Here is a 15,820-nt window from a genome sequence, read left to right as displayed (position 1 = left end):
TATATAATTGAGCATTTTTAAAACAGTACACTATTTTTTTTTTTTTTGCGGTACATGGGCCTCTCACTGCTGTGGTCTCTCCCGTTGCGGAGCACAGGCTCCAGACGCACAGGCTCCGCGGCCATGGCTCACGGGCCCAGCTGCTCTGCAGCACGTGGGATCCTCTTGGACCAGGGCACGAACCCGTGTCCCCTGCATCGGCAGGCGGACTCTCAACCACTGCGCCACCAGGGAAGCCCAAAACAGTACACTATTTTTGAGATACCAAAAGATAATTAAACCATAGCACCAACAAGTACTGTCAAGAACTTGTCAGGCATCCCACTATACAAAATTTTTTGCTTCATTTGTCCCACTACTGAATTTTATTACATTAAACAAGACAAATGATAGCTTAATGTCAAACACAATCTAAAACACTAAACTCAATTTTTAAATCAAAATTTACTAAGTGCCTTGCTAAGCACTAGAAATACAGTGATATGTGAAACAAATTTCCTACTTTAAAAGAAAAAATCAGGCAAGGTAGCAAAATAAAGAATTTTATACCTACACCAGCTTTTCATTAAAAAAACCCATCTTTAATTATGGTATAACTATTACTACTACTATTTATAATAATAGTGGTAAACATTCGATAAACACCTCAGGAAACATGTTGGGTTCTTCTAATTGCTTTCAATCCTACTAACAATGTTTTATTTCTGTTTTACAGGATGAGGCAACTGAAGTCAAGATATTAAGTAACTTGCTTAAATTTAAAACAGCCAGTAAGTGACAGTACCTGATTTTAAACAAAATACAAGTTATTCCACAGGCCAGGCTCCGTCCTTCAGATTCTAGTGATGGAAACGTTTTTTAATGATTTTTTAAGGGATAATACTTAGAGGAATGAGCACTGGTGCAGAAGAATATTTATTTTTTGTGAGATTCAATGTTTTGTGAGGTACTTTGGTTGAGGTACCTCTCAACTACAAACTTAACTTTAATATATGGAGCATCTGTTTACAGGGAATACACAGAATATAAGAATTCAAAGGGCAGGAATTTCAATACCAATGTTCTAAACTGGGCACCAGGAGGAAAAAAAAAAACAACAGAATAATAACGTTTAAGGTATTTAAGAATTCCTTAGAAGAAAAAGTTTCATAAATAATGTATCAAATACATAATGTTTTATCAAATGATTAAAAATAAATTTAAAAAAATTAAATGCAAGGCATTCATAAATATCAATCAAATAAAATAATTAGAAAAATAAGCCATAAAATATTAATAATGCTATCAATTATAAGTTTCACCTACTTTATAAAATGCATTACCAGCAATTACTTATTAATTACTGTACTCAATTACTGTACTCAATTTAGTTAATTCAAATAAGTTATTCAAGAGACATTTAAATTTATTTTCCTCTAAATATTCTTCAAGTATTATTTCAGAGGACTTTAAAAAATACTTAAAATTTCCCAAACTATCATTTTCCACTTACCAAATTGTAAATTCCTAAAAGTAGTGCTTCAATGCAACCATTACTCTGTCTGTCTCGGCTAACTGTAAGCCGTAAATAAACCCACATCAATTCTGGCAAGAACTGCAGTGTGAACCTCTTAAGTCGAACTTCAGAGCTACGGTAGAGCTCAAACAGCTGGTGGCAGACAGGCTCCAGGAGCTAAGAAGAAAATAAAGTGCATCAGTTATTTCCATTCTTTTGGCTGTAATTGTAATTTTTTTTTAGGCACATATACTTGTATAATATTTTTAAAATAAATTCTCAACATTAATTTTTGCTTATTCTGAATCAATGCAACCAGAACCTCAATCTCTATTTAATAACTCAGAGACTACACATTAAACTGACCAATCCAGTAACTGCAAGAAGTACTTTGTGCCCAGATAATAACAACATATCTTTCAATACACTGTACTATTAAACTTATTAGATAATTAGTTCTTTAACCAATGTACTACTTTATATTTAGTGAGTTTCCTTTTCTGTTATTACCAAACCTTACTATCCTCCATTTTTAAAAGTTTCTGTTGGAAGAAAATAATTTCAAATAATCTTGTTGGAAATAAACTTTAAATCTCAACTTAAGACTATGATTTAAACAAATTATATACCACTCAGTAGATAAAGGGACTTGGCAATACATAATATTTGGACATACAAAATGCTCGTTAATATTTTAAATACATACAAGTAAAACAGATTACTTCTATGTTTTAAGACTGACAAATTCTACTAATTATATTTATTGGAAAGATTTTGAAAAGGAGGAAGTATAAGTATACAGAAATAGCTTTTCCAATGTTTAACTGGATAATTTTTCTTATGATATCATACAATATGACTTATAAGGAACTTCATAATCTTAAAAACTGAAGAAAATGAGCAGTTTAAACAAACCTCCCCTTTTCCCCTAAACTTGTACTGCTAATTTAGACTGGTTTTGTTAGAATAACTGCAGACTTCACAAAACTGGCTATGATTTTAAAATGCAGATAAAACACTGAGAGGAAACTATAAAAAAATTTGACACTAGCTTTTGTTTTGTTTTTAAAAAATTTTTATTGGAGTATAGTTGATTTACAATGTTGTGTTAGTTTCAGGTGTACAACACAGTGAATCAGTTATACATATACATATATCCACTCTTTTTAGATTCTTTTCCATATAGGTCATTACAGAGTATTGAGTAGAGTTCCCTGTGCTATTCAGTAGGTCTTTATTAGTTATCTACTTTATATATAATAGTGTCACACTAGTTTTTAAAAAAAAAAGAACGATTCAGTAATTTATATGCTTACTTCTATTCTGAATGATTATAATAATATATATATACACTTGTATATCTGCTTGAATGTAGTTATATATGTCTGTAATGATCTAGCACTCTAAAATAAAGTCATTACTTTCAAAATTTTAAATTAAAAGTCAACAAATCCTATGTTGATTGTACAGTTAATATACTTAGATGACTTAAGCTTAGCTCTTAACAAACAACTTTAAAGCTAAAAAAATTTACACACCTAGTCTAGTAACTACTAAGCTCTTTATATGAAATCACTCTCATAGGATTTAAAATATTAAAAAACATTCCAACTCTCCCTTTACACGGAAGTCTAGACCAGTCAGACAATTTGCCCAAGGTTACAGAAATTAGTAGCAGAGAAAGACACCAGAATTCAGATCTTCTGACACCAAGTTGATGTTCTCACTATACCGCATTTCTTATACCAGATGGAAGTGGAGGAGGAGGTGAGTGTTGTTTAATTACAAATAGTGTAGTCCATGTAGTGCCAATAACGAAGTAATAAACTTTTGAAAATGGTCAACTGCTGGCAACTTTGTAAAGTACTGACAACAATATTCAGCTCCTTAGGACAATTAAACATTGTTGCTCTCATAAATTTATGTATTAAAAATATATGTCCATGTTTCAAATCTACTTTCCTCTTTAGTAAAAGACTCTAAAATTGCCTTCTCTAAATTTCACTGGCCATGGTACAATTACAATTTGTCTACGTCATAAAGACCTTATTTTCCTTCCTCAACAGCAAGTACATTGGCATGTAGAGACTATACTTTAATAAGCATTGCAAAGATATACAGAGTTACCAAAATTATTACTCTGCTTTTTTTTAAAAGGAGGGAGGAGTGGCTGGCAATCCAGTAAATTTTCATCAACTCCACTGCAAAATAAGACTGTTAAAAACCTGCCAATGTGCTCTGTTAAAATCTTTAATTCTAAGCATATGTTATCATGCCATCATGTTCTCAATTTTTCAGGGTCAGAAATGACCTCCCCTAAATGGTGCTATCACCCACAGCAAAAGGTGTTAAAAATCATTATCGTCTCGTTAAATAAAAGCTTAAGAATAATTTACACCTTCCCCAAACTTAGCAAATAGTTTTGACATGATAATTACTAAGAGGCATGCCATATGATGAACGCATTGAGAGCAGTTTGGGTGGAATAATGGAGACTGAACCCAAATATGAGTGGGTCAAAGAAAAAATATGAGGTGAGGAAATTGGCACAAGTAGACAGAGACTATGAATAAGCAATACTTTATAAAGTTCATTGGGAAGAAGGACAGAAAAATGGGGTAGATAATAAAATAGGAGGCAAATCAAAGAAGGTTTTTTAAAAAATAGAATATGGTTGTTTATCATATTCCTTTCATCAGAAAGGAAAAAAAAAATCAGTGACAGGGACTTCCCTGGTGGCACAGTGGTTAAGAATCCACCTGCGAATGCAGGGGACATCGGTTCGAGCCCTGGTCCGGGAAGATCCCACGTGCCACAGAGCAGCTAAGCCTGGGCGCCACAACTACTGAGCCTGCACTCTAGAGCCTGCAAGCCACAACTACTGAGCCCACATGCCACAGCTACTGAAGCCCACACGCCTAGAGCCCATGCTCTGCAACAAGAGAAGCCACCGTAATGAGAAGCCTGTGCACCACAATGAAGAGTAGCCCGTGCTCGCCACAACTAGAGAAAGCCCTCACGCAGCAATGAAGTCCCAACGTAGCCAAAAATAAATAAATTAATTAATTAAAAAAAAGACACTGCTGTTTTAAGAAAAAAGGAATCAGTGACATAGGAAAGGGAGGGGATAACTGCAGTAGCAATCTTTGAGGTAGTTAGAGAAGATGGGATTCAGGCCTAAGTGGAAGAGATGGCCTTTGATACAACCTGAGACACTTCATCTACCGAACAGCAGAAATGGCAGGAGAGTGTGGGTAGAGATGCTGGTAGAGTGGTAGATTTGAATGGGAGAATAGAGTTTCCAACTATTTTCTTCTTTTATAATGACACAGAAGGCAAACTGAAAATGAGGAGGAAGGGCAGTAAGTGTGAGGAAAGAGAAGGTATAAAATGAACACTGGGACAGTTGTACCAATGAAATATTATGTGCTCATTTATGATTTTTAGTCCTGCATTTAAATGGAAAAAGTTAACAAAATTGTGTTTTTTCCAGGTACGTTCAGCCGCTCAGGTACAGGCATGAAGTGGATGGCTGGGTTTTATCCAGTGTTGAGATTTTGCCCAAAGAATATGAACTAAGGGAATGACAGGCAAAGGAGCTCAGAATGTTTGCAAGGGAATGACTGTAATGATGGATCAAGAAAATTTAGCTAAGAAAAGAGGCAAGTGAGACATTTGAAGGAAGTGAGACATTGAAGGGAGGAAAAAGGACAACCAAATCATAAAAAAGCAATAGGTTTAATGGTCTCCTTGAAGTGGAAGAACTGCTAGAGTGACTAAGGGATCTGGAAGGAGGGAAAGGAGAAAAATAAAGCAACATGTTGGTCTAGAGATTAAAACTTGAGCTGTAGTACAGGTTGGCCATGATATGTAATATTAAACTTCTTTGGGAATTCCCTTGCGGTCCAGCGGTTAGGACTCAGCGCTTTCACTGCCGTGGCCCGGGTTCGATCCCGGGTTGGGGAACTAAGATCTCTCTTGTGCAACATGGCACGGCCAAAAAACAAAACAACAAAAAAAGAACTTCTAGGAAATATACTTTCTTAAGAACTTTCATGGTATTTAAGGCAAATTTGTTTCTTATTAAGTAAATAATACATTTATGTTTCAGAATATAACAAAATCAGGACTAAAAGAGTTCTCCTTCTAGAACTGAAGTCCAGAATTGCTTTGAGATTCTACGGAACTTAACACTCTGTTTTTCTGAAGTATGAATGCATGGTTAGAATCTTATGACCTGACAGGAGAAAGGATGGAAAGACAGACCTGTTCTAGTAACTGGTTGATTATAATGACTGCTGGGTCTTGATCTTGAGTCTCTCAAGTTGTAATTTTTCTATTTCTAGCCTTGACAAAGTCTCACACATTAGTATTATGAAGTATGACAATATAAAGTGAGTTACTTCTTATAATATCGCAGCTTCCAAAGCATAAAAGAAAAAATGGAAGCCAATACATTTCACATACTTGTGAGTCCTAATGAAAACGACAGCGTTTTAGAATCTCATTTCGTATTTTACTATTCTTTTTTTTCCCCCTGGTGATTGTTTTTTGGCCGCGTGGCTTGCAGGATCTCACTTCCCCAACCAGAGACTGAACCCGTGCCCTTGGCAATGAAATCGTGGAGTTCCAACCACTGGACCGCCAGAGAATCCCATATATTTCACTATTCTTCTAATCAATATTTATTAAGTGTTCATTATGCACATGATAAAATACTGGATTCTAGGGAATTAACAGATATATATGTTAACAGATATAGCATATACGACCACTGCTCATGAAGAGCTTACAATTTAAAGAGAAAGCATGAAACAAATGCATTTTAATAAGCAAAGCTTAATGTTAAGACAGTGCAAAACAAGGGATACATACATTCAATATTCACACAGAATTTTGAAAACTCCTGACCAAGAAGGATATGCATATATGTCCATTACCATACCTAAAGTTATAAAACATTCAAAAATACATAGCAAGAGAAAAAGCAGCAAATGAATCCTGCGGTTGCTGCTACAAATAGCAACAGATGCAAGCCCAACTGAGAGCCAATCCAAGTTTAGGAGATAGGAAAGAAAGAGGTCAATAAGCAAGCTTTTAGTGATAGTACAAAAATGAAGATGCACTTTAAGTTAAGCTGCTGGTTAGGAGATGATTACCTGAACTTCTTCAAACTCACTCCAGTACACAGCAGAGGCACTCTTGGAGGCTGTATCTGGGAAGATAAGAAGCTACTTTCCTGTGTGTTCCTTTCATTTCATTTTAAAGCATACATGAATCCAGTGGTGATAAAACTGTATGTCATACTATTGTGTTAATGGAAAGAAAATGTGTGTATTTTGTGTAAGTTAAAACATAGAGCCAATAGCTGCACCTTTTTTCCCTTCTAGCACAGGCTAAATAATAGGAAACTGTTATTCTAAGTTTACTGATCCTGACTATTTAGGCTTTCTCTGATCATTTTCAAACTAAACTTACAGCAGCATCATTTCATGTTACCAGTTTGACTGAATTCACTAATTAGAGTGATTACACATAGTTCTTTACCGTCAATAAAAGGACTGCAAACAATACTTAAAATTAATAAATCTCAATCAGTATATGGTTAAAATTTGGACTCCAGGAAAGGAAACATTCCAGAACAGGAAACAGAGAAAAGTTGCAAATTAAATAAATAATCTACTGAGATGGTGGTCACTCAAATCAAGAATCAAAACATACTGTCCTCAACAGGAACAAATTTAATCAAAACATTAAAAAATATGGAGAGGGAGGTCATGGGGAAAGCCAAAGCAACTATCAGAATGAAAAATAGCAGAAAGAAAGTTTTCCAGTCCCACTGGAAGGATTTAAAAAAAAGAAGGAAAACTGCAAAACTTATATATATGTGTTTTAGTGCACATATTTCATTATTACTACATTAAAATTACTTTTCTTATAAACTCTCCTACCTCATTATTCGAATCTTGAATAACTTTATACAGGGCTGGTACCAGTGTTTTTTTCCGGTGTAAAGTTGCTGCATAATTGGTGATCTGAGTGTCAGGTAATGCCTAAAAGAAAACATCAAAGGAAACCAAAAGTGAACTTAATATTTGAGAAGTTAGAAACTTTATTTTATGAGTTCCTCTTGAAAAGATTTATAATTGAGTCAACTAAGAAAAGTAAAAATAATTAATATAAGAAATAACCATGAGAGTTAATAAAACGAATTAGTTAGGATGTTATACAATTCTTCTAACTACTCAACAATGAGAAATGATTAGAAATCACACATTACACCAAGATTTGCTGAAATGAGTCACCTTATAATCTAGTCTAAAAAATTAGTGTGCAATAAATACTTTTGTTTTTAATGAGGTGTGCATTTTTTTAAGTCTTTTTATTGAATTTGGTACAATATTGCTTCAGTTTTGCATTTTGTTTTCTTGGCCGCGAGGCATGTGGGATCTTAGTGCCCCAACCAGGGATCAAACCCACACCCCCTGCATTGGAAGGTGAAGCCTTAACCACTGGACCGCCAGGGATGTCCCTGAGTGTGGGATATATTTCAATTCTTGTATTTTATGTTCACAAAACACTTATTTCCATAGTGTTTATAAATTATATAGTTTTCAATCAAATTAATGAGTGATTTTTTAATCACAGGAAATAAAAATATAAGGCACAAATCTCATTTCTGTGCCTTATTAAAACTTGGAGGCTTCCCCTCTTTTATTGAATATATCTTAAAATTTATATATCACCTTATCAATCCATTGATATCAATCCATATCAATTATACTCCAAAGTAGCAAAAACAAGTTTACTAGCTTCATTTTTACATTACCTTCTAGCCATTATTCACATTAGTGCCTAAAATTTTTAAAGAGGTGCAGCTACAGAAACATGTTATTTCATATTTTGCCATTCCTACTTCATAACTTTTGTTTCAGTTTTTCCATGAACATGTATAACTGAATTACTGATATATAGAATCATATGACACATTCTTATCCTCAATCCAATCTACCTTGAATTCTGATAACCATTCTTCCACAACGCCACGTTCAGATCCCAGCATCTTCTTCTACCTTCTATTCCTCTTTTCTCTCTGAAAGAAAAAGGCACTGAACTTGAGGACAGTGTTACTTACAGGAACTATCAAAGGTAAATGATGTGTGCCTTTCACTAAAGGAGAAACTCATCTAGTGTATATTTTAGATAAGGAGGCTTACTTTTAGACTAGTGTTCAATTAAAACAGAACTGTTTATAAGAAATAAGTTCTATTTTTAATGATACGTTTGAAATCTATTTTCCTAATGCTTTTCTATTTTCCAATTATACTCCAAAGTAGCAAAAACAAGTTTACTAAGTAAAATCAAACTGCACATTACCCAAGACAAATGCACAGTCTATGCCTAGAGCTTTTACCAAATATACAACTGGCACATACAACTGGAAAAAGTTATACATAATAGAACACTGTGACAGATTTTTACAAAGGTAAAAAAATTAGAAATCAAGGGTTATATGTACAGCAAACTGATTATAAACATATATATATATTATATGAAATAAGGCCTTTGAAGTAGGTAGATTTATATGTTTTCTAAAATGGAAAAATAGCCAGATAGAAAAAGCAAGTTGTACGACAGTATATAAGCTATAATAATTCCACTAAAAATTATATAAATGTGAAAAAGCTGGGAGGAAAAATATATATACTAAACTATTAAGTGTTGGCCTCTGAAGGAAGGATTACTGAGGATATTCTAATTATGTAACTTTGAATTATAAAAAAAAATAAAAATTGGTATGTATTATATTTTAAGTGAGACAAATAACAGAAGGTTTTTGGTTTTAAATTTAAGGCTCAAAAGGTAACCAAAAGAAAAAAGGAATTTCTTGGGCAGGGAGGGAAATGTCTCCAGAGCAAATGAAATGAAAGTTCCTTTATTAAAAAGACATATTTATCAAAAAGACAATATGTGTCATATTCCATAATAAATTTCTATCTAAAAAAAAGAAATCAGATATTCTAAACCCCTTCCATTCCCTAAATATCCATATGTAATACACTATACCAAGCATTATATAAGCAAGGAGTACAAAAAGGAGTAAGAAATGCCCCTTATTCTCAAGTAGCAAATGCTCTTAAGATGGACTGGTGGATTTATTCAAATAAATTGCAAGAGGAAAAAAGAGACAGCAGATTAAAAGATATGTTAAGAAAAATCAAGAACCAAAGTATGAATCTTATTTGGACTGATTCAAAAAATAAAAAAGAGCATAACACAATTGGAAAAGGTTAAACATGACTTATTGTATGACTTATTACTTAATACTGGATGATACTAATTCAAGGAATTATTATAGGTTACTTTTATATTTGATAATGGTATTATAATTAGGCTTTTTACTTATTTATTTTTTAAATACAATTTATTATTTTGTCCACACCGTGTGGCACGTGGGATCTTAGTGCCCCAACCAGGGATCGAACTTGTCTCCCGCCCCGCCCCGCCCCGGCAGTGGAAGCGTAGAATCTTAGCAACTGGACAGCCATAGAGGTCCCTATAGTTAGGTTTTTTAAAATATTGTTTATCTCTTGCAAGATTCACACTGAAATATTTACTGGTGAAATGATATCTGGGATTTGCTTTTTAAAAATATATATATATATTTAAATGTATTTATTTTTGGCTGCATTGGGTCTTTGTTGCTGTATGCGGGCTTTCTCTAGTTGCGGAGAGTGAGGGCTACTCTTTGTTGTGGTGCTCGGGTTTCTCATTGCGGTGCTTTCTTTTGTTGCGAAGCACAGGCTTTAGAGCGCAGGCTCAGTAGTTGTGGCGCACGGGCTTAGTTGCTCTGCAGCATGAGGGATCTTCCCGGACGAGGGCTCGAACCCGTGTCACCTGCATTGGCAGGCAGATTCCTAACCACTGCGCCACCAGGGAAGCCCTGGGATTTGCTTTAAAATAATCGGGATGAGGGTAGCCAAAGGAGGAGAGTGCATTAGGTATAGATAAAATATGACTGGCCGTAAGTTGATAACCACTGAAGCTAACTGGTATACAAGTTTCATTACACTACTCTACTTTGTTATAGGTTTGAAGTGTTCCATAATGAACTTCAAGGGGGAAAAATAAAGGATCGATGAACTAACTCTACATACAAATCATAATATACATGATATATTATGATATATATACATGATATACATAATATACATGATATATAAAAAAGGTTCTTAACCTTTTTTGGGGCGGGGCAAAAGCACAAAGTTACAGACCCCCTTTGATAGCTGAGCAAAACTATGTACTGATCCCTACTTCAGAAAAAGATAAATATGATGCCTGCATGTACATGATTTTACAAATAATTTCAGGAAGTTCACTGATTCACTAAAGCCCATTAATAGATATGGACTCCCAAGTTATAAACTCGTGAAGAAATGAGACTCTTAAAAATAACTTTATGAAATAGAGCACAACTACACTTCCTAATGATAATGTCCTTCAAAGAAGTCATTTTGTAAGGTTCCTATATTTACTACAATGATTGTTCAAATCACTGTCAGAATTTTCTTTTTTTCTTTCAAGTACCAATTAGTTAAGTAGTACTAAGTACTCTGTATAACCTAGTACTTCACCTAAAAATGGACTCCATGACATAATTATCATTACTGTGTATCTTGCTCTATGCAAATTACACCTCTTTAAAAAAAATTTAACTATAAAAAATAAAATAACAAGCCTAGATCCATCATACATTATAACTTTCAGTTATAAATAATGGGCTAAATATCCTAAGGCAGTTGCCCCTGGAAGCTTCTCAGAAAGAACTCAAGGAGGCAACTGACCAAAAAGCAAAGGAATGATTCAGTCAGAAATTCATTAATCCATTCCATAAATATTTCTTTCTTTCTTTCTTAATAATAATTCATTATTATTTTTGGCTGTGTTGGATCTTAGTTGTGGCACGCGGGCTCTCTAGTTGTTCTGCAGCATGTGGGATCTTAGTTCCCTGACCAAGGATCGAACCCACATTCCCTGCATTGGAAGGCAGATTCTTAACCAGACCACCAGGGAAGTCCCCCATAAGTATTTCTTTTTTTTTTTTTTTTTTTTGCGGTACGCGGGCCTCTCACTGTTGTGGCCTCTCCCGTTGCGGAGCACAGGCTCCGGACGCGCAGGCTCAGCGGCCATGGCTCACGGGCCCAGCCGCTCCGCGGCATGTGGGATCTTCCCGGACCGGGGCACGAACCTGTGTCCCCTGTATCGGTAGGCGGACTCTCAACCACTGCGCCACCAGGGAAGCCCCCCCATAAGTATTTCTTAAGCAAAAACTATATACCTGCCATTATGCTAGGAGCTGGAAGTACAATGGTAAACAGAATCAGATGTAGACTCACTCTAATGGGGCACTTCCCTAGTGGAGGAGGCTAAACACATTTTTGCAGAGACAAGGAGTAAGAAGGAAAGGTACACGAAAGCGTAAAACAAAGGAACCTAGTGCTGATGAAGGTTTCTCTGAGGTAGCACTTAAACTGAGATATCAAAGATCAGTAGGAGTCAAGGGGAATAGTGAAGGAACATTCTAGAAAGAGGGAACAGCATATAAAAAGGTTCTGTGGGGGCTTCCCTGGTGGCGCAGTGGTTGGGAGTCCGCCTGCCGATGCAGGGGACACAGGTTTGTGCCCCGGTCCGGGAAGATACCACATGCCGTGGGGCGGCTGGGCCCGTGAGCCACGGCTGCTGAGCCTGCGCGTCCGGAGCCTGTGCTCTGCAACAGGGGAGGCCACAACAGTGAGAGGCCCGCGTACCGCCAAAAAAAAATAAAATAAAAAATAAAAGGTTCTGTGTCAAGAAAATAACATAGGAAGATGTAGAATCTGAAAGAATATCCAAGTGGTTAGGAGCACAGAGAGCAAGGGGCATGGTTGAGGGCAGAGAGAGAGAGGCATGGGCTGATGTTATAATAAACAAGACCTTCTAGTCTACATTAAGTATGGAAAGTGACTGAGGATAAGATTAAAGGTTTGAAAGGCTTACCTGGCTATGATGTAGAGAACACTCTTTCAAAGCTAGCTGCAAAATTCCCATTAGCAAGAAGACTAGGGGCTTCCCTGGTGGTGCAGTGGTTGGGAGTCCGCCTGCCAATGCAGGGGACGCGCGTTCACGCCCTGGTCCGGGAGGATCGCACCTGCCGCGGAGCAGCTAAGCCTGTGCGCCACAACTACTGAGCCTGCGCTCTAGAGCCCACGAGCCACAACTACTGAGCCCACGTACCACAACTACTGAAGCCCATGCACCTAGACCCCGTGCTCTGCAACAAGAGAAGCCACCGCAATGAGAAGTCCACGCACCGCAACCAAGAGTAGCCCCCGCTCGCCACAACTAGAGAAAGCCCACGCACAGCAACAAAGACCCAACGCAACCAAAAATAAATTAAAAAAGATAAAAAAAGAATTAGGTGAAGAATACAAACAAGAAATTCAAAAAAGAAAAAGAGAAAAAGAAGACTAAAAATATTCCAGGCTTGCTATATATAGCACTTGCTCTGAGAGTTCCTACTAAGTCAAGTCAAGTCTCTGGAAGTTAAAAAAAAAAAAAAAAAAATAGCTACTGATAATAAAAATGGTTTTTATTTACAAAGTACCTGAAAAATAAAGTAGGTTCCATTTTTATTAAGCTTCAAATAAAGTATAAAAAGTAAAAGCAATGCCTACATTATTTTCTCTGGAAATAATTTTTTTAGGGATAAATTCTAACATCTGAATCTCCCTTTAATATTTCCCTTTTAACCCAAGTCTCTTATGAAAGTATAAACAAGAGGGGCTGTTTTGTTGATATTACTTATAACATCTTCTACCACCTCATTATCACTAATGAGTTCAGCAGGCCACAAGACTGAGGAAAAATAGACTGAATTTTACGTCCTCTTTGAGAAGTACTCCAGAAAAGGAGGTAAATACTTTCAATAAATATACTACCATGTAAAGAAGAAAACCACAATTTCATTCTAGTGGTGACAGAAAGGACTTATCTTCCGAAATAAAGAAAATAGGAACTTAAAAAAAACACACAAAACTCCTTTATTTCCACTGCTGAATTTTAATAATGATTGATTTTTGCTTTTTATTTACTGGAAACTTAAAAAGCTATTCTTCCTCTGTACCACAACTATTACCTCTAATTTTACAAATATCCTTAGCTATAAATATGTATAGTTGATATTCAATTATTAAATAATTTTAAAATAGTTATTATAAATAGTATATGTCTACTAAAAAAAGGAACTTAACCTAACTACCTCCCCCACCCACAAAGATAAACAGAGTTAACCATTTGGTATGTATTTTTCTTCACATACATGTTTATGTATATGCATGTATGTATATGTGTGTGTATACAGTTTAAATATAGTTGTGTTCATTGTACATAGTATTCTATAATTGCTCTTTCAATTCTCAAAAATATATGAAAGACCTATAGTTCAAGCTCACTCTTTTTAATGGGTGTAATTAATTATAAGTATAATCCCACAACTTATTTATTTACTAATAAACAAATCTGTTTTCAACTTCCTTATATTACAAAAAAATGCTGCAATACACATCCTTGTACATACTTATGTATTTCTATTGTTATCTTCTGTAGTATAAATTCTAAAACTTGAATTTGAATTTTTTTTTTTTTTTTTTTTGGTACGCGGGCCTCTCACTGTTGTGGCCTCTCCTGCCGCGGAGCACAGGCTCTGGACACGCAGGCCCAGCGGCCATGGCTCATGGGCCCAGCCACTCCGCGGCATGTGGGATCCTCCGGACTGGGGCACGAACCCGTGTCCCCTGCATCGGCAGGCAGACTCTCAACCACTGTGCCACCAGGGAAGCCCTTGAATTTGAATTTTTAAGGTCACAGGATATAAATATTATTAATAGCATATGCAAATACAAATAAATTCTCAAAACCATAATCCATCATATAATTTTAAAGAGCATACGATTGTTACATATACAAAATAATTTCTTCCTGCTCTGTTTATAAAGTTAAACCTTAGCACTGAAATCTAAAAAAAATCTAAATCTAAATAACTCAATTTTTCTACATTTGTTTATATGATGTATATGACTTTTAAAACCAGAACAACAAAAATCGGTATCAGAACATTCAAGTGAGTACTAGTTACCAAAATATTAAAAATTTAATACACAGAATGCTGTAATGTATTTGAAAGAGGCATGGCAAAAAAGATACCACAATATATTTTACTGTATTTTAAAAATCAGTCTGCTTGTTTAGTAAAGGCTTGAATCTTCTAAAGTTAAAAACCACATCTATAGTTTACTCTTTAAACAACCTGAAAGTTATTTTAGAATGCAATATGAGATTAAGATCTAACAATGTTTTCTCCCAATAAAAACTGTTTTCTCAGTTGTTCTAACACCTTGTTTGCATGTCCATTTTTTTCTAACTTGCAACACTATTTTTATCATACACTAAAAGTCCCACGTATATTTGGAACTATTTCTGAGCTACTTTTCCCATTAATTTGGTACCAGGACTATAATATTTTAATTACTGTGGCTTTATAATGCACTTTATAATAGTACAAGTCCCATAATAATTCTTTTTCCTAAAAATGTATTTTATTATTATTGCCTGCTTATTCTTCCAGTTGAATATTAGACTTCTAATGATAAGTTTCTTTCCCATACTCTATCCTTATTGGAATTAAATTTACAAATTAATTTCAAGAGACATCTTCACCTAATTGAGTTATCCAATACAGAAGCATGGCACTGCTCTTTATTAAAAATCTTCTTTTAGGAATTCCTGGTGGTCCAGTGGTTGAGACTCCATGTTCCCAATGCAGGGGGCCCGGGTTTGATTCCTGGTCAGAGAACTAGATCCCAATGCCGCAACTAAAAGATCCTGCGTGTTGCAATGAAGACCCGGCATAGCCAAATAAATATTTTTTTAATAAAAATCTTCTATATGTCTGTATAAATTTTGTGTTTTCTTCATATAGATCAACACATTCAAATTAAGTTGATTCCTAAGTATAATCTTCTGTGGACAACTGGTTCCAGACCCATTGCAGATACCAAAATCCAACAATACTCAAGTCCCAGAGCTGGCCCTCCCTATCAGCAGATTCAACCAACCATGCATTGTGTAGCACTGCATGATTGATATTTATTGAAAAGAAATCTGAGTATAAATGTATCTGCACAGTTCAAACCAGTGTTGTTCAAGGGTTAAAAGTTTATATTTTCCTGCTGCGACTGTGATTCTTTTTCATTATTTCAAAATAGCTGTTGTTACACACATAAAAAT

The 15,820-nt window shown here is 35.3% G+C and overlaps 1 protein-coding gene across 5 annotated transcripts in view; it reads right to left on the bottom strand.

Moving 5' to 3' along the window:
- HYCC2 (hyccin PI4KA lipid kinase complex subunit 2) overlaps positions 1-15,820 on the bottom strand; it is a 73,054-nt gene that overhangs the window by 39,104 nt on the left and 18,130 nt on the right. For 4 of the 5 annotated variants that reach the window (XM_027124442.1, XM_027124426.1, XM_027124435.1 and 1 more), the window contains 3 exons: positions 8,508-8,588; positions 7,447-7,548; positions 1,493-1,672 (listed from right to left, as the gene is read on the bottom strand). In XM_027124442.1, the coding sequence (XP_026980243.1) occupies positions 1,493-1,672; positions 7,447-7,548; positions 8,508-8,558 (333 nt within the window). In that variant the 5' untranslated portion in view covers positions 8,559-8,588. Of the gene's footprint in view, positions 1-1,492; positions 1,673-6,654; positions 6,711-7,446; positions 7,551-8,507; positions 8,589-15,820 lie in introns of those variants that run through there. The other variant, XM_027124458.1, reaches the window with a different exon arrangement.

Source organism: Aethalodelphis obliquidens, unplaced genomic scaffold (genome assembly GCF_003676395.1).
Source record: "Aethalodelphis obliquidens isolate GAN/ISIS:26980383/991018 unplaced genomic scaffold, ASM367639v1 scaffold2, whole genome shotgun sequence".
NCBI lineage: Eukaryota > Metazoa > Chordata > Mammalia > Artiodactyla > Delphinidae > Aethalodelphis > Aethalodelphis obliquidens.
This window is presented reverse-complemented; position numbering and strand designations above follow the sequence as displayed.